At 43.9% G+C, this 23392-nt stretch overlaps 1 protein-coding gene across 2 annotated transcripts in view; it reads left to right on the top strand.

The window, feature by feature from the left end:
- Window positions 1-21814, top strand: part of DDAH1 (dimethylarginine dimethylaminohydrolase 1) — a 63244-nt gene extending 41430 nt beyond the window's left edge. For both annotated transcript variants that reach the window (XM_063343149.1, XM_063343150.1), the window contains exons 2-6: window positions 2764-2863; window positions 4031-4104; window positions 4726-4845; window positions 16653-16796; window positions 17209-21814. In XM_063343149.1, the coding sequence (XP_063199219.1) occupies window positions 2764-2863; window positions 4031-4104; window positions 4726-4845; window positions 16653-16796; window positions 17209-17325 (555 nt within the window). In that variant the 3' untranslated portion in view covers window positions 17326-21814. The remainder of the gene's footprint in view (window positions 1-2763; window positions 2864-4030; window positions 4105-4725; window positions 4846-16652; window positions 16797-17208) is intronic.
- Window positions 21815-23392: the final 1578 nt, after the last annotated feature.

The raw sequence follows: 23392 nt of genomic DNA, 5'->3' as shown, positions 1-23392 counted from the left end.
GGGAGCCCACGCACGCCCCGTGGCTAGTGTTTGTTTGCGCTGGTCACAGGCACGTCTTCTCGCAGGCAGAGCCACCTTCAGGCGCTCGTACCCCATCTTCATAGCCGAGATGCATGCTGCTTTTCTTCAGTAATACGCCTCCTTCTGACCTTTAAGTTTGTTAAACCATTAACAGATGCAAATTTTCTAGCCAGCAGGCCTAGCTTGGTTGCAATGTCACTTGCACAATTCCTGGAAGCCTGGCAAGACAGGGAGGCACCTTCATGTCTTCTCTCTAGGCTGCCCAGGTTTCACGTTACCCCTCTCAGATGGTCTTCTGTGGCCCAGAGAAGTTTTTTCTTTTGACTCTCCCCGCAGAAAGCAGGTAGGGTGGTACTCTGCCACCATAACATCCGCAGCTCTGCTGATGCTCCAGACTGGTGGGGGGACAGTATCAGGGAGGAAGACAGGAGCAGAGAAGGTGCTCAGTGGGGGCATCTGCTGGCTTGGCTTCTCTGCAAGCCCAGACAACTCCCAACGGGGAGCACCCCATCAGCAGCAGGTCTCCTGAAAGGGCTTTCTCTTCTTGGTGTTTTGGAAGCTGCTGGAGGCGGTGGACTAACCGGAGATAGGTGACCACACAACAGGCTGGGTGATTCTGTTTTTTTCCTGTGGTTTGGCCTTCTGCCTTAAATAACCCTATGTGATGGATATATTTGTTTATTCCAACTGCCTGTGGCTGGTGTACTCGTGTGTCAAGGTGTCCCAGTGGTGAGTTTGCGTGTCTGCTTTGCGTCACCACAAAACAGTGAGTCAGGGTGTTCTTGGATTGGGAACCTTCTTATATAATGCTGCAACTCTGTTACTCCATATTCACTGATTGTTTTATTCTTTGGGGTCTTACAGCTCTCGGGCACATAGCATCTGCACAGCAAAAATCACTGCGCTTCACAAGCAAAAAAAATCATTCTATCAGTACATGGGTGTTAGGAAGTATTGCTGTGTTTGTACAACAGTCAGTTGTCCAATATTAACTCATCTGTTTCCAATTTATTTTTAAAATACCACATGGGTCCAGTCCTCCTTATAAACCTAATTTTAAAGATCACCGGAGATGGAGCAACAAGACTAAGAAAGATGATGCCTTACTTCTAAGCCTGGAGACTCTTGACTGCCAAGTTTCAGCCTGAAGTCATTTTAGCATCAAGCGAAAGGCAGAGGAGCAAAAAGAAGTGTTAATAATTGTAAAGGGCATGCTGCAGGCTCGCTCCAGTCTGCGTGCCAGAGCCTTAGATGGGATTTTGTGTGGGAAGGATGAGTCCCTTGGTCTTGGGAAGCTCCCGGGTACAGTTCTGCGTTGCAGCGTAACGTATCAGCATTCTCCATGCGGCACAAAGACCTGCCTTCATCCTGCTCAACTTCAAACCAACTTTAACAGTGGCTTGTCCAAGTTTTTTTTCTGTAAAGTGACTGGAGGATGTGCTAGAGAGGAAGAGGAACCTCCAGAGAGCAGATCGGTCTTGGATAAGATGATGCCCCTAGATACAGTTTGTCAGAGCCCAAGAGCAGCACTGCTAGAGTTGCTTCTGTTGGTATATGGTGCTGGAAGACAAGTACTGTGTCACCTGCTTTATCTTCCTGTGTTTCTTCTAGAAATGCTTAATTTGTCATGTCAAATAAATAAATGACCTGTGGGACATACAAAAATCAGAGCTGTGTAGCGGGTCTTCACTGTGTCTTCCGTGGCAATGCTTGCTGGGCACTTCTGTTTAATCACAGTGAGAAGGTTTCACTGAAGACGAAGATGATGCTGCATGGGATCAGGTTCACAGGTTTCTGTGGATGAACCCATATTTATATTGACATTCTGCAAGCTATTTATATTGACGTTCATCAGCTTTTGGCGAGCAGTTGGTTGCGTGTATGTGCTGCTTTTGACTTACAAGGCACCAAGACGATGGTGCTTGAACATAGCGAGCACTAGCCTCTCTTACAGGTGCCGATGACATGAGCCTCTGTAGAAACAGGTTCTGCTCTAGGTGTCCTCACCAGCCCACAGTGGGAACAAGAATCCTGCTAAAGCTGCTGCCCATTCCTGTTACGAGCGCCTTTCAGCGGGGAATGGGCTCAGCAGCCCCAGGCTCCCTGCCCTGCATGCAGCTCCCCACAACGAGCAGCCAGCCCCACAACATGGAGACACGGAAGGTCTTGCAGTTCTGTGTCAAGGTAGCTCAAAAATGCAAGGAGAACTAGTGCTCAGTAAAATTGCAGGACTATAAAGAAAACGATCATTTACTGATCTGGGGATATTTTTTTTTTTCCCCTGCCTGAAAAGGGGCTTGAGGTAGAGCTGCCACCTCCATGGCTGGTAGAGCCACGTCTTGTGTCTGAGCAGCGTGGAAGGAGAGGACCTCACTCCTCTGCTGGTGCTTTTTCCTGCTCAAATCCAAGGGACAGGATTTGCAGGAGAGGCTGTTGCTGTGCAGAGGGACCAGACTTAATGTGTGTTTTGTAACTCTCAACTGTCTCCCCTGGATGTTGCCTGGTTCCCATGGAAAGGCAAGACCCTGATCACTGCCAGTTGATACCCCAGCCCCTCCAGACCACAAACACCTCCAGAGAGAGTTGGGGAACTATGATGGGCAGGGACACAAAAGGACCCTGCTATCCACCTTGCTAAAGGCGTGTTAAAGGACTTTAATTCCTATTAACGATATGTATTTCTGTAGGTTTTTTAAGTTTTTCAATGATACAATATATTCTAAACAACTTTCTTTCAAACAGGTTGAAGCCATGAAGAAAGTACTAGAAAGTCTCAACCTCAATATAGTAGAGATGGTAGACGAAAATGCAACCTTGGATGGTGGAGATGTCTTATTTACAGGTATAGTGATAGTGAATTTTCTGTTTACATATTCTGACTGCCTCGAAGACCGCATGTTACCTGTCGTCTGCGTAATAAAATGCAGTTTGTGCGGTTTGTTAAATCAGTTGTTTACTAAATGTCATGAAGGTAGCCAAGAGATGAATTTTCAATGCAACCCTTGATGTCCTGCCTAATGCCTGAATAAATGAAGTAGCAGTACACGTAGTACAAAGAGCAGCACTGTGCATACAAATTTTATTTTAGCTTGTAAAGTGCCAATAGGAAAAATGCTTTTGGTAGTCAACTGCCTGCAGTTGTTTTATATTTCTTATTACAAGCAGCTACGTTCACCAGACTCATTTTCAGGACTTGTAAAAGCTTGATGCAGACAATTGTCACTAGTTCAAGGAATCAAATGCAAAAAATGCATTTTTAGTTTATGGGGAAAGTGGCGGAATTGCCTGCCAGATGTCATGTGCTAGACAACTTACATGCATGGTTGACTTCAAAGATGAAGATACTGACTGTGGTTTTTGTGTCATTAAACCCATTAGGCATTTTCTCACATCGGCGGCGCGCACACTTGCTCCCCGCCTGTGCGGAATGAGCCTGTTTATTTCGATCAGCATCACAGTAGCCTGGCTGCTTGCCTTCATTCACCAAGGGGAAAGAAGGGTCTCAAAAGAGGTGGACCGGGAAGGGAGGCCTTTCTAATGCAGTGCAGATCCAGCACTGATTTCCTCTGGAGCTGGAGGATGCCAGTGGCTGCAGAGCTGCCTTCCAGACCAGAGAAAACCTTAGAGGGAGGGGGAGATGGTCAATGAGTGCAGTACTAATCCAGCCCAGCTGTTCTCTTTCCTGACTCAATGACCATTGCAGAGCTGTAGAAGAGGAAGCTATTTATGCTTCTGGTGAAATGTGTCTTCTGGAAGAAGATAATTGCTTTAAATTATCAGCTCGCAATTGCAGGTTGCATTCTTCTAAGCTGAATTTTCAGTTTTACTATTCAGCTGGAGAAAAGAAAGATAGAAAATGATACCCATGAAAGATTGCTTCAGAATATCTCTAAAGCTGGCCTGTTTTTAAAATGTGTATGTTCTGATGAAGGAGCTGATGTGGTGATCTTTTTGGATGGCTGGAAAAAAAAAAGCTGTAATTGTTTTGCCCTTAATTTTTTCATTCCAGGCAGAGAATTTTTTGTGGGTCTTTCCAGGCGGACAAATCAACGTGGTGCAGAAATTCTGGCTGACACATTTAAGGTTTGTAGATTCATTCATGTCACAGGAAATTTAAGTTTTCATTCACTGAACCAATTTAAAAATTTTACTGGCCGAGACCTTTGTCATACTTTAGTGCTTTACTTAGGACTTATTTTTTTTAAAAAAAAGAGTACAAGTTACTGAAAAGGTTTGAGCATCCTGTAAAGTGACAGATGCTGAAGTTGGATCTGAAATGTGAGATCACTGCATAAAAGTAACTTGGATAGTGGGAGGCTGTTACTAATTGAGAGCATGTCAGCGCTCATGTTCTTAATGTTCTCCTGTATCGGCAACATATGCTAATTGCTGGTCCCTGGAGAGGTTTTATGTACATACTGTTTAGTTTTACATTTTAATGTATTTCTTTACAGTTGCAGCACAGTAGTAATATTTGAAGAGTAGTAATATTTGAAACATGTTCTGAGTTTTACTCCAGTGCACCAGACAAGACGAGCTGGTCCAGAGGGGTATGTCATACTTAAACAGTTGACACTGTGCCCCGGGATACGTTGCTATTGTTAATTTGCAGAGAGTAAAATTAATTATGGACTGTCTCAATATAATTATGGAACTAGGACAATTTAAAAATATTTATAGCAACCATTCTTTGCTCCCATACAGGATTATGCTGTCTCCACAGTCCCTGTTCATGATGCTTTGCATCTGAAGAGCTTTTGCAGCATGGCTGGACCAAACTTGATTGCTATTGGATCAAGTGAAGCTGCACAGAAAGCCCTCAAGGTAAAGCACATAAGAAAATTTTCTGAGTAACAAACTTGGGATTTTTGTTTTTAATCTCTGCTCAAGTATGCTGGAATTTTAAAATAGATACAGATCAATGAAAGAGGAAATCAGTACATCTCAGGGTCTCCTGTGTGTACAAACCTTAAAGAATGTTTATATCAGGCAAGAGAACAGTGATGTTAATTTAGCTTTAGCTATCTTCCAGAAATAAATGGATTATACAGGTTAAAATGGATTATGCAGGTTATTACTTACAGCTTTGTTGACTAAAAAGGTGATAATTTGTGCGACAGGAAGGAGGAACAAGATATCATCAGAGCAGTAAGAGATGTTTATTTCAGATGTTGCCAGGAGGAAACATGGCTTTTAAAATTGCCAGCAGGTAAGTAAAAGTTTTGGCATGAAGGAGGAGGGAGAGGGGTCTGATCCCTGTTGCGAAAATGACCTGTGTAGACATTTTGCAGTGTAGACTTTCTGGATAAGATCGGTAAGTAACTCCAGCCGCAGGGTCCAGAGTGCAGGAGCCCCATCTCTCCTTCCTCCATCACCTGGCTGCAAAGTCCAGTTCCTTCCTAGTCACACTTTTTCATCTCTGGTCCCAGGATCTCGGAACAGCAGAAAGGAGGGAGAGCAGTCTCACCCCAGCCTTGCCAATAATTTGAGTCTCTGAACATTTTACTTTAAAGTGCAAGGTGTGGGTTTGAATCCTCAGGCTAAGAGGCCTTGTGAATCTGAGTCTCTGTTCGCTGGCAGACTTTGTGAACCAGTAACCTCTTGTGTAGCAGGTCAGCACTGTACTACCACCATCATCCCCAGTGGGAAATGTTTATTGCTCCTGTGGTTTACATTGGGCTCAGTGGCTTTCCTGCCACTTTCCTACCAGCTTTCCTGCTGGGTGTGTTCAGATCTACCAAATTAAGCTTTCTTGGAGATGTAGGCACAGAGACACCTGAGGCCGTGAATGTGGTTATGCACATAGGCAATGAGACAGCTCACGCGACAGATCAGCATCTCTGCTCCTGCACGGTAGCACAGCTGCAGGCACTGATGCTCTGCGGCAGGAACTTTGGCTGGGGCACCAAAACAGTGAAGTGCAACTGAGACTTCACTTGAAGTGAAGCTTGAGGCAGTTTGTGCCCCTTGATCACTTAGGACCTACCATCCTGCAGGGTTTGGCTTAAGACGCAGGTAATCCAGAGCATGTCTGAAAGCATTACAGCTAAGCGTCTTACACGTTTTTATCAGGAATTGCCTTCAAAGGTTAAACCAAAATCTACTTTTCAGTGATGGCAGCAGGTCCCAAATTTTCAGCTTATGATTACACTGATTTTTTTGCCAATAAATAAGAACCTAAGTGCAGGCTTTGTTCTTTGGCTTTGTAGAAGCCTCCTGGATGCAATATGATCACTAACGCATGGAGGAAGCCACCTGTGTGTCCCTTACAGTAAATGAGGAGGGGTGGAGATAGCTCTGCTTAACTACTGAGAAAGCTCTCTGAAATCTGCTCAGTTTAAATGCAACTTACGCAACCCAACTGATATCTCCTGCCCTGATTCTAAAGCATGAATTATTTTAAAGAACAGTACTGCTCTCGGTGCCCAAGGCTACTGATCTGAATCTGTGCCAGGCAGAACATTTACGACAAAAATAGTATGTAACTCTGAAATCAACATCCCTGGCCCCCAAAGAGCTTAGGAACCCATCCTGCACATCTTGTATACCTCCTCAGCTTTAGTAAGCTAGTGACATTTATTACTTTAAAAGATCCTTGAGTATTTGCAAGATGAAGGCCCAGGAGACTTCTGGTCCCTACTGCCATGCTGCAGTATTCCATTGCACATTTGCTTTTCAGATCTTACACATTTTCCTTATAGGCATAATCCTAGGACTCTTCATTTCCCAGCAGCATCTTTTTTACAATCAGAGCTCGGCAGAGTTACGGTGGTTTGTTTTTTTTTTTCTTTTTTATCTTGTGACAGTTCAAGATTTAAAATGTCTCAGTCCCCAGCTAAGATAAAACCGACATTTCAAATCTGAGAATCTCCCCTGCTGGACCTGGGTTGAATTATGGAGGAAAGCGCAGTCTTGGCTGGCCTAGACTTGCAGCCTGGCAGCAATTAAGGGAATAGGATAGCAGCCTGATTGCTCCGCGTGAGCTTAGAGGAGCTCCTAAACAAGAGGACAGTCCCTTGGCGTCCCACATAGTTTGGAGTGGCTTTAAGTTTGCTCATTCATTTGAACAAGCTGTCAAAGTTACTCTTCTATTAGATACCACTACATGAAGCTCTGGGAGCACATTCCCAGCTTGTCACCCGTGTCTTCTCCCCTGAGAAGACTGGATTTTGGTTGTAAAGGTCTGATGTTCCGATGCTGTGAGATTGATTTAGTCGGGGATGGAAAATGCCCTGCATCTTTCCCTGTGAAGTATGCACCATCCCAAATATTCAGGCTCAAACTCGAAATGCATCGTGAGGAGCCGCCTGATGAAGTTTGCAGATATGCAGACAGCCCTACACTTGTATGGAGTGTTTATAAACATGAACAAAAGTCAAGTACAATACTGGTTGCTCAGAGCCGCAATTTGAACTTGAGCCAGGACTAATCTGAGAACTCATCAGTTTGATTAAAGCCTTTTGCACAGCTCGGCTAATCAAGTTGCAGTGCATCTATTTAGCTATTGTAGCCAAAAATATTTTTTGGATAAGCTGATTAAATGTTGCTGGTAACTAGATGTCAAGTAAATACCAGCATTAATCAAGGTACAGTAAAAAGCAGATACATTTTAAAAAGAAAATGGTGATTATCAAGATAATCTAGCAGTCTTTGTTGGTGAATATCTTTTAAGAAACACATCAACTGCGTCAGTTTTCTGCGTGTTTCTCTGCACTGGAGATTTAGCAGCACGTTTACCTGCGCGTGACAGCCGTGTTTGCTCGCGCCCTGCCAGCTGGGGCTGGGGGCTCTGGCCCGGAGCAGCAGTTTCGTGCCATAGCACGTGCCCTTCTCGCGCTCCCAGTGAGCTGGCGGGTTACATCGGGCACCACGTCACAGTCAGAGCAGCATATGAAGTTACCCAGAGTGTGTTTCTTCCTCAGTGTATTGGATCCAATTCCGCTCTCATCCTGGGGAACCTCTGGCTGTTTCTCCAGGAGTCTAAATCTCTTCAGAGAAACTATTGGAAAACAAATAGGTAAAGCACCTGCCTGGGAAATGACAGGGTTGGCAGCACTGCTTATCACTAGCTTCCTCTAATGTTTGGATTCTTGCTTTTTGACCTTTGTGGTTTCTTTGTATTTGTTCATTTGCCTCCAAAGGGAAAAAAAAAATGAGTTGGTAATCAGCTTCTCGCAGTCTTGTGGAAATGCAATTGCAATAGGATCTCTGAGGCACTGATTCCCAGAATTAAAAGCTGCTTTCTGATTCCACCGGATTGACTGAGCTGTGGCAGTGCTGTCAGCTGCTCCTCTCGTTACCCATCACAGTCTGTGTGGCAGCTTGGTCCCCTGGGCTTCCACTCTGTCATTTGCCTGGCACAGCCCAGCATGCCACTCCTTTATTGCGATAGCTTGTTATTTTAAACCTCGCCTTTGTTGTTGCTGTTTTCCATGTCTGCTCTGGAAATGCAATTGTACAAGCAAGATGATTAAGCTGTCTTTAACTATCTCTAGTAGTTGAGTTGTTCCTGTTCTGTAGCGTGTCTGGTTAGGCAACACGTGCATTGCTATGTCATGCTATGCTAACAATTATATTTAAAATTATTTATCTTCCTACTAACAGTCTTGTTTGAAAGAGAAATTTTTCTTGATTGTTCTTACTGGAGCAACTCATGTAGCCTTACAAGTAGAAAAAGAAGTTGCATCTGGTGCTCACATATGTCAGAGTGCAATTGATCATGAGTTAGTGCTGTGTGTGTAACGTAAAGCGCTGCAAGTGGGCTGGGAAATGAGTGCACAGAGTTTAGGATTATAGAGCACATGCTAGAAGCAGATAATAAATCAGAAGCAACATCTTAACTGTGAAATCCTCTTTGGGCTCTGGCAAGTATAGAATATTTGGACTGCAGCTGAAAAGTGGCACTCGAGGAAACTGGGTGAAAGAGAGAGACAAATTAACTGCAGAAACTGCCGGGGCCTGTAGTGGCTGTCACGTCCGAAACTTTGCTCTGCTGTTTTCAGCATGCATTTGATTCCCTGTAGTTAAAGCCGTTCATAATTCCCTACACGTAACTCTGTAGTTGAACATTGGCTATGGCTGTTGAGCCAGTAAAGCCTGGGATTATTATTTATGTTCCCTCAGTAAAGCCAGGATTTCCTCCAAACATGTCACCTTTGGGCTCTGATCCTGCACTGTGGGAGTCGCTGACCTTTACCGTGACCATGAATGAGGACGAATTTGGGCTGTGACGATGACAGCCCTGGTATAAGGAGGTGACGGGGCAGTGCTGCGGGCGAAAGCTCTGCTCTGCTTTTTCCACAACAAGGAATACAGCCCTGGGGTCTTGCTGGGACAGCAGATGGGCAGGAACTGGCCCGGGACGTAATGCAGTTCAGGTTCCAGCAGCAAAGACAGACGCTAGGCAAGATGACAGTGGGAACCATGACACAGCGTCTGTTACACACTCCTTTCTGTAGTCTTTCACTCTATACTAAATCCTGAAAAGCCACATTTCTGTCCTTGGCTGTTCATGTTGGTTCGTAGAGCACAAATCCCCTCCTCTTTTTGTGATGAGTGAAGACTTGGACAGCAGCAGATGATGGTGGACACAGTCCTTGGTTTAAGCAGCCATGTCTACAGTCAAACCATTCTGTAACCCTTTGGATAACTTGGTAGCAATCCCAAAGGATCTGAGAGTTACACGTGTTGTGCCCAGCTTTGGCAATCTCAACTATTGCCTTGCAAGCAGTGTTGTATTTGTAGCAAGTGCCTGCTAATGAAGTTGTTCTCTCACCCATTGGGAAATGAGAGCTGTCCTTTGGGTAGGCTGATGTCGGGCACTCTACAAAGGACTACGCCCAGGGTCTCCCCACGGGACTGGCAGAGAAAGCCTCCAGCTGACCCTGCTGCCCCTGGGTAATGCCAGGTGCCTGGTGGTTGCTGATGGATCTCAAAAGGGAACAGAGGACTTAGAAGGAAGGTGGGAAACCCATCATAGTGCCTAGGGCTGCAACGCAGAGAGCACTCATCCCACCATATAGAATCATAGAGTAGTGTGGGTTGGAAGGTGCCTTTAAAGGTCATCTAGTCCAACCCCCCTGCAATGAGCAGGGACATCTTCAACTAGACCAGGTTGCTCAGAGCCCTGTCCAACCTGACTTTGAACGTTTCCAGAGATGGGGCATCTACCACCTCTCTGGGCAACCTGTGCCAGTATTTCACTACCCTCATCATAAAAGAAAAATAAATTCCCTCTTTACTTCAAAGCCATTGCCCCTTGTCCTTTTGCTGCAGGCCCTACTAAAAGGATTGTCCCCATCTTTCTTGTAAGCTCCCTTTAAGTGTTGAAGGGCTGCAATAAGGTCTCCCCAGAGCCTTCTCTTCTCCAGGCTGAACAACCCAAACCCTCTCAGCCTTTCTTACAGCCTGAGCTTAATCTCTGTGTCCAGTGTATCTGGGATATTCCCTCTGAGATCTGGGATAATGGAGTACTTGCTAGTTTCACATCCCGGTGAAATGTGGGATTTCACCTGGTTGATACAGAGAAACAGATGCTAATTACAAAGGCAGTGTGGCCATGGCAGATGTCGGGGCTAAGTGGCATTGTCAGGAGGGGTGCAAGGCAGAGCAGGTAACACAGCTGAGCTTGTAAGCCCTCGTGTCCCCTGGACAGACCTGGCCCAGTGGGACCCGCAGCGCTGGTGACATCTGTGCTTCTGAGCTTGTCCTTGCGCTCCAACCTCATTAGTCGATGGGATTTTGTTATGATCAGGAGTGTATCGGAATATGTACAGTAGCACAATATGATGACTTCAGCAAATACCGTTCTTTTTTTTCCGGCTTTTGATAAAAGGTTGGACATAATTGCTCTGCCTTGTTCTTGATTCTCCCATTCAGTATCTGCTATTGGGAGTGGAGCTCCTCATTCATCCCCTGAATTATTCCCTGAAGGACACTAGTGCAAATGCAGCTCTGTACACTGTTTTGACAGAGATCAAGGGAGGCTTATTGAAACCACATCTTAAGGACAAAATAGAAGGAGTCTCTTTTGGGCAGCTAGGCCCTTGGTCTATATCCAAAGCTGTGATCAGAGCAGTGCTTTCAAAGACTTGGGCGCAAGGAGTTGTTCTAGCATTGGCGCTTGCCCCCGTTCTGGTGATTAAATGCCTTTTGTTCTTACTCTGTCTTGTATGACCGAAGTCTCTGCAGTGTGCCAGCTTTAAAAAGCCGAGTACTGTTTCCCTGCCTGAGAGAACCCCTTGCCTGCATCAAAGCTGAGGGGTTCCCAGCTCTGCTACAGAAGCGCCTCCAGAATGGGCACCTCAGGGAAAACTTCATCTATCCAATCTTCTTAGAAAGCATCCCTTCCCCCCAGGCAGCGTGAAACAGCTCATCTGAAGCTGCTCTTCCTATTGCTTGGATAGCGTCTGTCTCTTCTAGTAATGCACAAATTTGCCTGAAAACATTATCTCTTCTTCCCTAAGAATTCATCACTTGTGCCTCTGCTTATTCCCCGCATGAAGTCATAATCCTCTATTTACGCTATCACAATGGGTTGCTGTGGAAATGATTACTAATATTAATAACTCAAGGAGGATGACATCAGGTAGGGAATTAGCAGAAAGTACAGATGAATGCTGACTTTTCTGTAATGCACCAACAAAGAAAGGTTAGTGAAGTCCAGAGAACAATTGACAACTTGCCCCTAAAAATAAAAAAGTAAAAAAAGATGAGACTTTGCTGCTCTCAACTTTATAGATAGGAAGATTAGTCAATGTATAAAATTCTGTGCACTTTCCTTTAGCTCATATTTGCTTGCTCTGGGTCAGCTCCTATGAGATATTGCATACTTCCAGCTCCTGATTTTCCATTACTTTATGAACTATGGTTGTACAGCATCTCAGAGGACAGAAGTCTTAACTGAGTACCAGATGACCTGCTACTTTAAAAAGGGAACTAGTTGTGTTTTTCTTCTAATTAAAGTTAGATGTTGTAATAAATGTACTATGTTTAACTAAGTGTCAGTGCTGTTCTGTTTGCATATATGCAGGAAACTCGAGTCTTTTGGAAGATATAGACTTAAAAGTATATATTTATAGAATAGAGACTGATATATTAGTCAATTTATATATATATATTTTTTCTTTTGTAAAGGGTGACAAAAGTGTCCCTTTCAATACGTATTTGTCATCACCAGTAAGGCAGTCACCACAGCAGCTGGGTCAGAGGCTGACTGAGAAGATGTCATTTGACTTGCGTAAATGGGGACCGTGTTTCCATTCCTTTGCTGCTTTTTTTTTCCTTTGACTATTCTCTTGCTGGGTTCCTGTTCCAAAAGGCAGGATGTTCGTCCTCTCGCCTTCTTGACAAGAAGAAACGTAAGCTGCTTCCTTTTCCCCTGCTGAGGTCGTGGTTTCCCTTTGCAGCGGTCCTTGGGCAGAGCTGGCTGGCAGGTGACAAGGTGGCCGTGACGCCAGGTGGTTCAGAGGGGCAGAGCAGTACCCATCACATCTGTGGTGATGCAAAAGGTGTCCTGCGCCAGGAAAGGCCGAGGAGCAGGGTGGGAGAGGTTGCTTAAAGAACTTTGCCTTCTGGAAAACATGACTGTGAGAGGGTGCAGCAGGGAGGAAGAGCCCAAAGCCCAGCTGCTGAGAACGTGGGTGGTAGGTGGAAACTAAAGTCATGCTCTGGCTGTGTATGGGATAAGAAATTTGATGTATTGACCATGGCAGACTGGGGCGTTGCTCATTTTGAATAGATCTAGATTGCAGTTGTTCTGTTGTGTTTGTGGGATCCTGTATTTGCATCCATAGGGTCTATCCTATCCTGTATCTCTAGTAGACATTTCAGTACCTGACAAAAAGCCTTAGATCATTCTCCCTTAATTTATGCCGCTCAAAGTGGCTGTCTTGTCCCCTTTCTGCTGAGTCTACCCCGCTGTTATTTCTCCCGCCTGTCTGCGTTTATGGGATGACACTCCTGATAGATCTTGACATTCAAGCTAGATCACTGGCTCTTCCAGCTCTGCTCTTCTGTCCCCTCTGGTCAGCCTGGCCAACTCTTCATGGTGACTGTTGGCACTGCTGCTTTTCAAGAAGACTCTGAGAAGCTGTTGGGTGGCGATGTGTGTATGGCAGGCTGAGTCCCGGCATGCAGGCGTGTAGCACCATGGCATAGCTCTCCAGCCCCGCTCTGTCCTGTGCTTTCTTGTGTCGAACCCTAAGGCCGTTGCTTTCTCTCTCCAGTGCTCATTGTTTCTCCAAACATGAAGAAGTGAGGAAGAACCTAACAGGCAGAGACAGGGCAATAAATGTTGGGGGCCAGGGGAGCAGGGGCTAATAAAACCAAAAATCAGACCCTGAAAATCTGCGCTTCTGCTTCTCTGTCAACACGACACGGGCATTTACAAGCACGATGTTCATTGCCACATTAGCAAGAGGAACATTGACTGTGTGTTTGGTTTTGCTCGTGGGGTGTTGGAGATACAGAGACGCATTTGCAGGTGTGGTGGGTTTGGTCACTGTCCCGGATGGCAGCAGAGCTCAGACAGGGGCTGAGCTCTCATGGAGGGGGAAAATTTGTAACTAGGCTTGGCCTGTTTTAAAAGAGCATGCAGTCATCTTAACTCTGTCAGTGATAATAGGCCCTAAACGCATACGCATTTTTCCTTCATGCATAATGCTGCTTCATATTTAGGATTATTTAGCTTATCCATTACCTCAGTTGTCTGAGGACACACTGTAAAAAAACTATAGAAAAGGCATTTTAGGCTATGCGAATGACTTCAACATAAGGAAAGCATGACTAAGGGCTGAGAGAATGCGCAATGAAAATTACCCTTTTCAGGCTGAAGAAAATTCCCAGAAAAAACTAGGCATGCGGGAAATGCCTGGCTCTTAACGTAGCTGGTCGTACAACATTTGTGGGCAGAAAGCCAGCCCTCTGCAAAAGCATTGTGCGAGCACTATAGTCTTTGTAAACTTGTCGTTTCCCCCAAAATATATATTTTTGGGGTGTATCTGATGGAAAATACAATCAAAGGACCTTGCTTTTATCTCTCTGCCCTGGAGTCCTGTCTGGCCAGGCACATGTGCCCAATGACTTTACATAATACCAATATGGAGAACCCCACGGGCCTTTAAAATAACTTGATTGTGTCCTATCGGTGCATTTCAGCTGCATCCGGAGCCTCCCGGGGGGCAGATTTGGGGTGTTATTGCCTGGGTGCTCTCTCAAGAAGGTGTTTTTTGAAATTTTACTTCAACACACAGGCATAGTTGTAACAGCGATGGAAGCTTGCAAATATGATTTCCTTCTTACCTTAAGAGCCGAGGAAGAGGGCAATCTTGTATTGTCAAACCTCCAGTTACTAATAAATGCTTTCTTGCGACGTTGTTCGAGCCAGCTGAGATCCCATTCCCACTGTCGCAGCTGTGTACTCGAACGCCTGTGCTGCTGCATCTCACTTTCCCGCTCATTTTTTCTCATTTGTTCCTTAATTAATTCAGCCACCATTTCTGTGCTTTTTAATCTTGAAAACAATCCTTCTAAGGTGCCCTCGCCATCGTCTCCCAGGCTGCCTGAAGCTGGTTCCTGAGGCACAGCTAGAGCCCTGCCACTTGTTCTTCATTTCTGCTTGCTGCTGCTGTTCTCACTTCAGCATTTTGCAGAAGTGAATGAATGGGAGATGTGTCCCTACCCTTCTGCTTAAGAATTCATTCGTAATTTCATATGGAAATGTTTCACGGTGATTCACAACGTATCTCTGATGAATGAGCTGTTCCTACAGAAAACCTACAATATCAGAATTCTGTTTCCAACAAGGACTGGAGAAAGCAGAATTGTTTGGGAGCTGAGCGAAATCCAGGCGCGGTGGCTTCTCCTCTACTGTTATGTGTATTTCAGTGCAGATTTAATAAACATGTTTCCTTAATCCAGGCTTAAAAAGATTAGGTAGGGAAGAAAAGAGAAGCTGCAGGTAGAGGATGAGTCTGCTGGCTCTGGTTATCAGGGAGAAGAGTTGCGCTGGGTGCAAGCATGTCACCTGCTGCTAGACGTCTGCGGCATCAAGGAAATCGAATAAAATACATCTTGGCAACATAACAGAAACAAAATTATAATTAGGAAAGTCAACCATGGTAAGCACCGTAATAAAAACATATCCGGTGAAGTAAAGGTGCAAGGATTTTTCCCCAGAAAAACACATTAACCTTTTATGGAGGTAGATGTGAACTTGGGAAAGTTTCGTAATTTCAGAAGGAACAAGAAATGACAATCTGATAACACTTCCTCAAGAATGCACGGCATTCTTCGTTGTGAGTTTCATGTTCTCCGCGGGATGTGGATGACTCAGGCTACGACATGAAAAACGGATCCAGGACCTATAAAGGAATTACTGTAGGTGTGTGCAAGTGGGAGTTGCTTTGTTGCTTCCCAGTGTGTTGTAGATCCTCGTTATAATTCAGTTCTGTATAATATTTTTTAATGGATGAGAAGCGGTACAAATTAACTTGCAAATAATTTAAAGATTAATTTAACTGTGCCTGAAGTCAAAGCCTGCTCTCTGCTATGTGATGTAAATCTGTGGGGTTTCCCTGAGAAGGGAATTTAGTTGAAAAATGTAGTTATGAGAATATCGGTTTATTTTTAAGATAATATTAGTGTGAGTATTTTTAAGCTGAAAAAAAAAACCTTTTCTTTCTGTTTGCGTCTTTGCAATGTATGTGGGAACATAGCGGGGCTAAGCGAGAAACTGAAACGCTTGCATTTGCTTAGGCTTTCAGTAGGACCAAAGTTTTTGACTTTGAGCTTTGTTCAGTTCTGCATTATTCTAGGTCTCTGTCAGGATGAAGCTGACGTAAAGCTGGAACGGTACAATGGGGAGTCAGGCGTCTTGTCTCTAGGCTTTTCCCATCTTTATTAAAAAGTTGACCCTGATCCAAAACACAGGATCTCAGGCTTCTAGTGTGCTGACAGTCTCTGTCTCCAAAATTCCAGCCAGGATCCAAATTTGTGTATGAGCTCTATATTTATAACCCAAACCTCGGAAAGCCACCAGCTCTACTGTTCTGAGGAGGTTATTGTGTTGTCCCCTTGGGAACGAGGATTAGCGCGGACATGCCTTCTCGCTCCCCGGCACAGGTGCTTAGTGAAAGAGTAACTGCCTGGAAAGCGGAAAGGAGGTCCTTGAAAAGAATTAAGATTGGGCTGATGTCCAGGCTGGGAACTGTTCCTGTCCCGTTTGTGTTAATTCACGCTCATTTTATAAATATTGAGTGATGGATGCTTTTTTTTGGAGGTACTGAGCACCTATAGTTTCCATCGATGTGAGCAGGAGTTTTGCATACTGAATGCGCATTCCTTAAGGAAAAGACCCTACGGAGGATGCTTACTGAGTGCCCTGCTTAATCCTGCTGCTTGCGGGAACCGTTTCACAAAGGTTTTCTACTGCTCATTTCAGTTAGGGTTAGTCGATTCTTCCTTGAAGAGCAGAGCTGAAAAGAGATCTCCTTACTTGCTGCATATCAAAACGGCACTTGGTTGGCTTTGGCAATCACAATTAGCTATTTTTTGAAGGCTCTGTTCTCCCATTTGTTTGGAGCTGCTAATGTGTTTGGTCTAAATAGCTGCGCTTTGTGTCTCCTTGGCAGACCATGCAACAGATGAGCGACCACCGCTATGACAAGCTGACGGTGCCTGATGATGCTGCAGCAAACTGCGTCTACTTAAACATTCCCAACAAAGGCCACGTCCTGCTGCACCGAGCCCCGGAGGAGTACCCAGAGAGCGCCAAGGTGAGAGCCACGCTTAGGGAGCCTGGGAGGCCACCGGCATCCCGGTGGGGATTGAAACCGAGTGCTTTCCAGAATGGGCTCTTGTATCTCGTTGTGGAAATACCAGATGGCGAAAGGTGGGAGGCCTGGGCTCTCTTCTCATCTGCGCCTACTGATTTAATTACTTTCTCTCTTGTGCCCCGGTGCTTCTTCGGCATAACTGGACGTAGCGACAGTTCCCCCCGCTGCAGTGTTGATATGTGTGAATCCCATAGCCAGAGTGCCACGTACACTGTAAATGTTAGTGTTGATTACAAGTGACGAGTCAGCTTAGCACCCACTGATAAATCCGTTTCTGTTCATTCACTTAGAGCAAAGGGAAAATAGAGACATAAAATGTAACGATTTCTGTTCCATTTTCTTTTCTAAACAGGTATTTGAAAAACTGAAGGACCACATGCTGATCCCAATAGCCAACACAGAACTGGAGAAAGTAGACGGGGCACTCACCTGTTGCTCTGTGCTTATTAACAAGACTTCAGAATTATGAGTTTACAGAGTCCCTCCCTTGTACCTGGCAATAATGTTACACACAAGGTAGACGAATCTGTATCCACACTTTTATTGTTTTTATTGACAATCTACTGTACCACTGTGCTACTAACCCTTGTTTACAAATTTTTTGCTTTGTGTATTTTTATTATGTCCTTGCAGATGGTATTTAAGGTGGATGTACGGTTTGGGGGGCACATAACTCTGAAGTATGTTAGTCCCATGGGCTAGCAGAAGACAATTATAATGGCTAACCCCTAGCTTTAGTGTTTTAACATATCTGTGTGAAAATTTTATGAAAACCAACTAATTCTTAACATTTCAAGCACCTCTGTTGTCTTTACACTGTTCCCTTCTCCTGTCTTTTTTCTCTTGCTTCCTTGCTCTGCACCTTTTTTTTCCTTCCTCGGTCCTCTTTGCTTTCAGTGATGCAAGCTATCAGGGGGGACTGAAGAAAACTCAGTGGGCTCCTGAATTTGGTATCTTCTGTGGTAGGGAAGCTTTCCGTACAGCAGCCGGCACAGTGGACGATGGTCTGTGCTCCCTGTCTCGGCCATATCACGTTGCTGCTGCTGGGCAGAGTCGTGGCTGGAATCAGTCTCAGACACCAGGTAGCAACTGCAGAAAAAGCTTCCTCCAACGGGAGTGTTCAAGTGCAATGTCTGCCTGGGAAACTTGAATGACAGAAAAAGAGAGAGTAGCGCAGCCACACAAGATATATCTTGCAAGTTCAGGACCCAGTTTGCTGATAATGCCATGACTTTCAATTTGGTGAGAATGGAAGAGGAGTTTTTAAAAAGGCCAGATGCCAGGGAGCACCCTGACCACAAAAATGAAAGACAGATGGTTTTGGAAAAGTTAAACCTACAAAAGTAATCTAAAATGGGGGGGGGGTAATTCTCTTTGTTTACTTTTTTATATATTTGTGTCTCTCTTTTCTGTTTACTCCTCTTTTGGAGGCCACTTACTAGCAAAATCCAAAAGAAAAAGGTGATAGGAGGAGTTGAAGGACAGCTATTCCTGGATTATGCTTGTGAATAAGGGAAGTTATTTTTTCCTGAAAGATTGGCATTTGTACTTTATCTGTCCTTGGGGCAGTTTTCCTTGGAACAATAACAATCTTTTTTAATTGCATGAATATTTACTGTGGTATTCAGTTAAAACAAATATAATTTTTGCAGCAAATTCCACAACATGTTTACCCACTGAGTCATGCTTTTTTTTCACCACAGTATAGTGAAGCATGCCCCATTGTGTTCACATGCTTCTTTTTAAATCATTTGTAAACTAAGGATGGAGAAATTCCCAAACAGAGGCAGTAGTGGGAAATCTCCAGAGACTGACGAATAGTCTGAACATGTTATCAACTTCCTAGACATCTCCTCCACCTTTCCTGAACCGCCGGTGGTGTGTTGCTAAGGTACAGTAGGAAGTGAGCCGGAGGTGGGGGGTGGGCCTCAGGCAATCTGGTCTGCAGGAAAGCAAACAGTATTAACCGAGCGCACACTTGGATGTCCTTTGGAAACCTGCGTGCTTTTTTGTGCAGTCGTAAGGGAGGAAATACAAGTACTCATATCCGTAGGTACTCCTCAGCATATCTCTGGCTTCATCTCAGTGGCTAATGAGGAGGAAACCTCCTGGCAGCTGCCACTACACATCTAATGCTTTGTGGGCACACTGTATGTTGTGATGACGTGAGGTATCACGAGGGAAAGAGCAATGGCGAGCAAATACAATGTATGTGAAAAGACAGCGTGTCCCACAGGAAGTCTTGAGCCAGCCAAACAGCAAGCGCTGGTTTTGTGGCTGTGTGCTGTCCCAAAGGGGTCTCCTAATGTGTCCCCTTGGTCTCCTCCATTCCTATGCGCCACCATTTAAGCCTGACCCAGGTGATTAGACTCTAAGGATGTAAACTTTTTCTACCTTCCTTTGGTGCTTTTTAAATATCTGATAAAGCATCTTGCATTTTAAAATGACTTGACAATAAACAAAGATTTTGTGCCAAAAAAGTGGCCCTGTAGTATTTAACTGTGACCTTCTAGAGGCGAGCTGCACTCTGTTAAAAATGTATGCAGCTGTGGGAGCTGTCGTACAAAGCTGGAAAAGCTGGAACAGAATCCCCCCAACTTGTCCCTGCACCTCCTGGGGCCAGGTCCCGATCCATGTCCTTCAGTCCCTCTTCCCTGCTCTCGCTAGGGAGCCACAGCATCCAGCTACACTGGGACAGCATTAGGCTGTGGGATTTCTATTCAACTGGTCTTTCAGACTTTCTGTTGTGGTTTTTTTTTTTTTTTCTTTTCCTTCCACGCTCTCTTACCTTTGACCTGTCTCTCCCTTCCTCAGACTCTCATTTCTAGTTTATGGCACGATGAGCACTTTCCTCTTTTAGCCCCAAGTGATTTTGCCTTCTGTTGCCTCAGTTCTCCTACTTGAGTCTTCTTTTTCTGTACTTCTCCCTCTTCACTGTTCACTCCAAAGTATCCCAACCACGTTGGACTATCCTAAACTCACTCCCTCCTTGAGTAGGTGCCAGGAGGGAGGAGAAGCTGAGGGGTCTGCTTTGGCCCTGAGCAACTTATTTTGAGCTGGAAGGATGACCGTCAACAGGAGCTGTAGATCCAGAGGGTGACAAGGGTGACTCCTCTTCTTGCTGCAGAAAAGAGAAACATTTGTGGTGGACCTTGTTGATACCTTGTGTCCCTGAAAGCAATAGAATAGGTGACAATGAATCCCCCTGGCTCCCAAAGGGAGGGAGAGGGGGAGTCAGGATCTCGGAGCTGAGGACATCTGCGTTGACAGAGAGGTTGGTCTTTCACCGACTGCCATTTAGCTTTCCTTGCCTTCAAGGCTGCATTTTGATATACAGAAGGAGCAAGGGAGCGGCTGAGGGACCTGAATTCCCTCAGGCGATGATTTCAAGTTGTATTCAAACTGTAACTTCAGGCACAGAATTTAGGTGCTCTAAATCACACCTGCTTTCTCTCCGTCGGTCTCAGTAGGTATCATAACCTCCTAACATAGACGCTCTAAATTACATCTTAGCCCAAAGCCAAAAGTTACTTCCGCTGGTTAGTGGGATTGTCCTTATCTCTCCGCTTTTAGCATTATTCTTTGTTCTGGCATTATAAAGCAAAAACATTAAGAGCACTTCAGTTAGTAGTATGGTACTAAGAACTAAAATCATGCCAAATGCTTCTTGTTCTTGCTGTTTGTTATTTTTTTCTGTTGCCCAAAAGAAGAATTCAGTTGTGGGGACATTTCTGCTGTGATACATATGCATCTAATGGGCATCCTGTACATCTTGTCACCAGAACGTTTCTCAGATGCCTGATATAAATCATCATCCTCGATTAATATAAATAATAAAATCCCAAACCAAAAAAGGAGATGAGACACTGAACGCTAATAGCTCCCACATAAAACAGTTGATAACAACGGTCAGGCTATATGACATAGGAGGCCAGTGCAGGAGTTCTTGAGGTTAATAACTCAGCAGTGGGGCTTGAATTACTCATCAAAGGTTTGTTGTTTTTTTTTCCTTTGAAAAAAATCAGTTTAACTCAGTTCAAATGAAGGAGCTACAGCGTGCATTATAGATCTTTCACGGGTGTTATCTTTGCTAAGAGTTGAGGGAGAGCTGTGATGTGTGGGTTGCTTTCTTCACCAGAATGTGAATACAGTGTCTCTCTTCTGCAATGAGAATGTGAATGCATACTGTACCTTATAAGATAAACTTGAATTCTTCCATTTCTGCATTTTTTTTTCCTATGCTAATATACTCCTTTTGGGTCTTAAATACATGCCACTGTATGAAGTTATGCTCTGATTTTTTTGATTTCCATGTGATAGGTGCAGAGCTCATAGGCAACACTATGTCCAGTTTTAAAAACAAAAAGTCAGTGCGCAGAATGCTGTTTGTTCACAGCAAATTGGGGGTGAAATATGGAAAAAATCTTTTGATTTCATTCAGCTTCTTATACGTTATATCGATGAAGTCAGAGCCAAATTACTTCAACATCAACATTCACATGGAACCATTTGGGGAAAACAATTTACTATTTAAGATTCTCTATTTTTGCTTTTATCGATAAGGAAGCTGAAAAGATAAGACTGCTTAAAGAATGGTATTTGTTAAGTGATTGTGAACAAAGTATCATTGGACCTCACATGTATTTTCAGAAAAGTTTTAACTGGACGTATGATGTAACTTGTATAGGGTTGCATGTGAATCGTGTTAGTCACTGTTTTACATTGTATTGTTCTGCAGTGCACAAATATGACTACTGAACACAGAAGTGTTACATTTCATTAAACTTAAAATCTTGTTGCAGTATATAGTTCCCCACTTTTTGTGCCAAAAATACCAATACATTCCATAATCTGTTCTAATAGAGGTTTGCACTTTGATTTATTTTTTTTTGGTGACTCTTGCAATTTCAATACTATATATCCCCATCACGAAGGAATAAAGTGTCAGTTGTACTGTGCACTGTGTAGTTTTTGCCTCTTGTTTTGAAACTGAAAGCACATGCATTTAATTTAATACTGTTTCATGCCATCTTTTGATTTGGAAGCTTGTTACATGCCTAGAAATAAAGCCAATTATAGACACTAGTGCTAAAACCTTTAAGCCTGTTAGAAGAAATCTTGACTCTTCAAGAAAAATCATGATTTTAGACTCTGCATTTAAGAATAATGTATAGAGGGGATATTGCCTCTGTGTTCTAGATGCAATTATTGTGACAGAATTTAATTATAGACCCAAGATAACTAAACAGATGTTACTGTGGTATAGTATTTTATCTGTAGTTCCTGTATTTATTGTAAGTTACAAAAGGTGAAACTACAAAGGTTTGGTGGCATGACCGTTATGGTTAAATTATTCATGTAGCTCTTGTGTCTTTTCTCCCCCAGGATGTCAAGAGAGGTGACTACATTTCAGACATTGCTTTGTGGTAACATGACAGATGGTCGCATGTTTTATATCTAAATACTACTTGTTATTTGCTACAAATACTGCATGTGGGGCTAATCTCTGCTTGTACCCTTGTGCTCTAATATCGTTAGGTTTTGATACTAGGATTAACGATCTCGGGAGACAATGCAGTTACTCCAGGCTTCATGGAATGTAAGTGCTCATGGGCCTTCAGTGCCACCTTGTGGCAATCCAAGATCCAATTGTTCAAGGCCACGATATTTCTGCTTCAACTTCTTAAGAAACCCAACATAAATTAACAGTACTGTAGCAAAAGAGTTACATCACTTCCAAACTGAACAACTTTGCTAGCAATAGGACTTTAAATAAACCATAATCTAATACTCTTCTTGCTGGAGAAGCAGGGACAAGGAAAAATTTCATTAGGGCTGATTTAAATGCAGCCTTTGTACTAATTTAACTACACTGTTTAAAAGTATGATTTTTATATTAATATGTCTAAATCAGTGATATGCCTACTGTGGATACGTTTAGCTTGGTGCAATTAATATAGTAAAGTACTGCATTTACATGCATCTTTGTGTAACCATATCTAGAGGAGAGAGCTGGTACTAATTTAATTGAATTTGTTTCTAAATGGCAATAATTAAAAATAACAAAAGCTATACAAGCCACTCCCACTTGCCACATTAAGAAGTTCCTCATAGAATATCAAAACCTTCAAAAGCAAAAGCATAATAGTTATTTTAAAAGGAGTGTAGAATGTAGAATGTTAGTTTGGCAAGTAGAGACTTCTGCACTTGGGTGTATGAATTCAGTCTCCACTGTAAATACATCCTCGTGAAAAAGCCTCAGTCAGTCTCCTGCATCATAAACTCCAGACATCCTGATGCTCTCAGCAACCTCACCCCCAAAAATTAGGTTGATTGCTGTGGGTTTGTAGATGAAAACTTGCAGATAGCCATTCAGTAGCTGCAGATATCCATTCAGTGTGGGCAAGGCCCTCGATCTCCATCTGTAACTGAACCAAACTCTCTTTGCCTTCTCTCTGCCTGGCAGCTTTCCTCGCCCTCCCTAGGGAATTGCGGGTGTAGGGCCCCACCGCTCTCATCAGGGCCAGCAGGGTCCT

Source organism: Chroicocephalus ridibundus, chromosome 8, assembly GCF_963924245.1.
Source record: "Chroicocephalus ridibundus chromosome 8, bChrRid1.1, whole genome shotgun sequence".
Lineage (NCBI taxonomy): Eukaryota > Metazoa > Chordata > Aves > Charadriiformes > Laridae > Chroicocephalus > Chroicocephalus ridibundus.
This window is presented reverse-complemented; position numbering and strand designations above follow the sequence as displayed.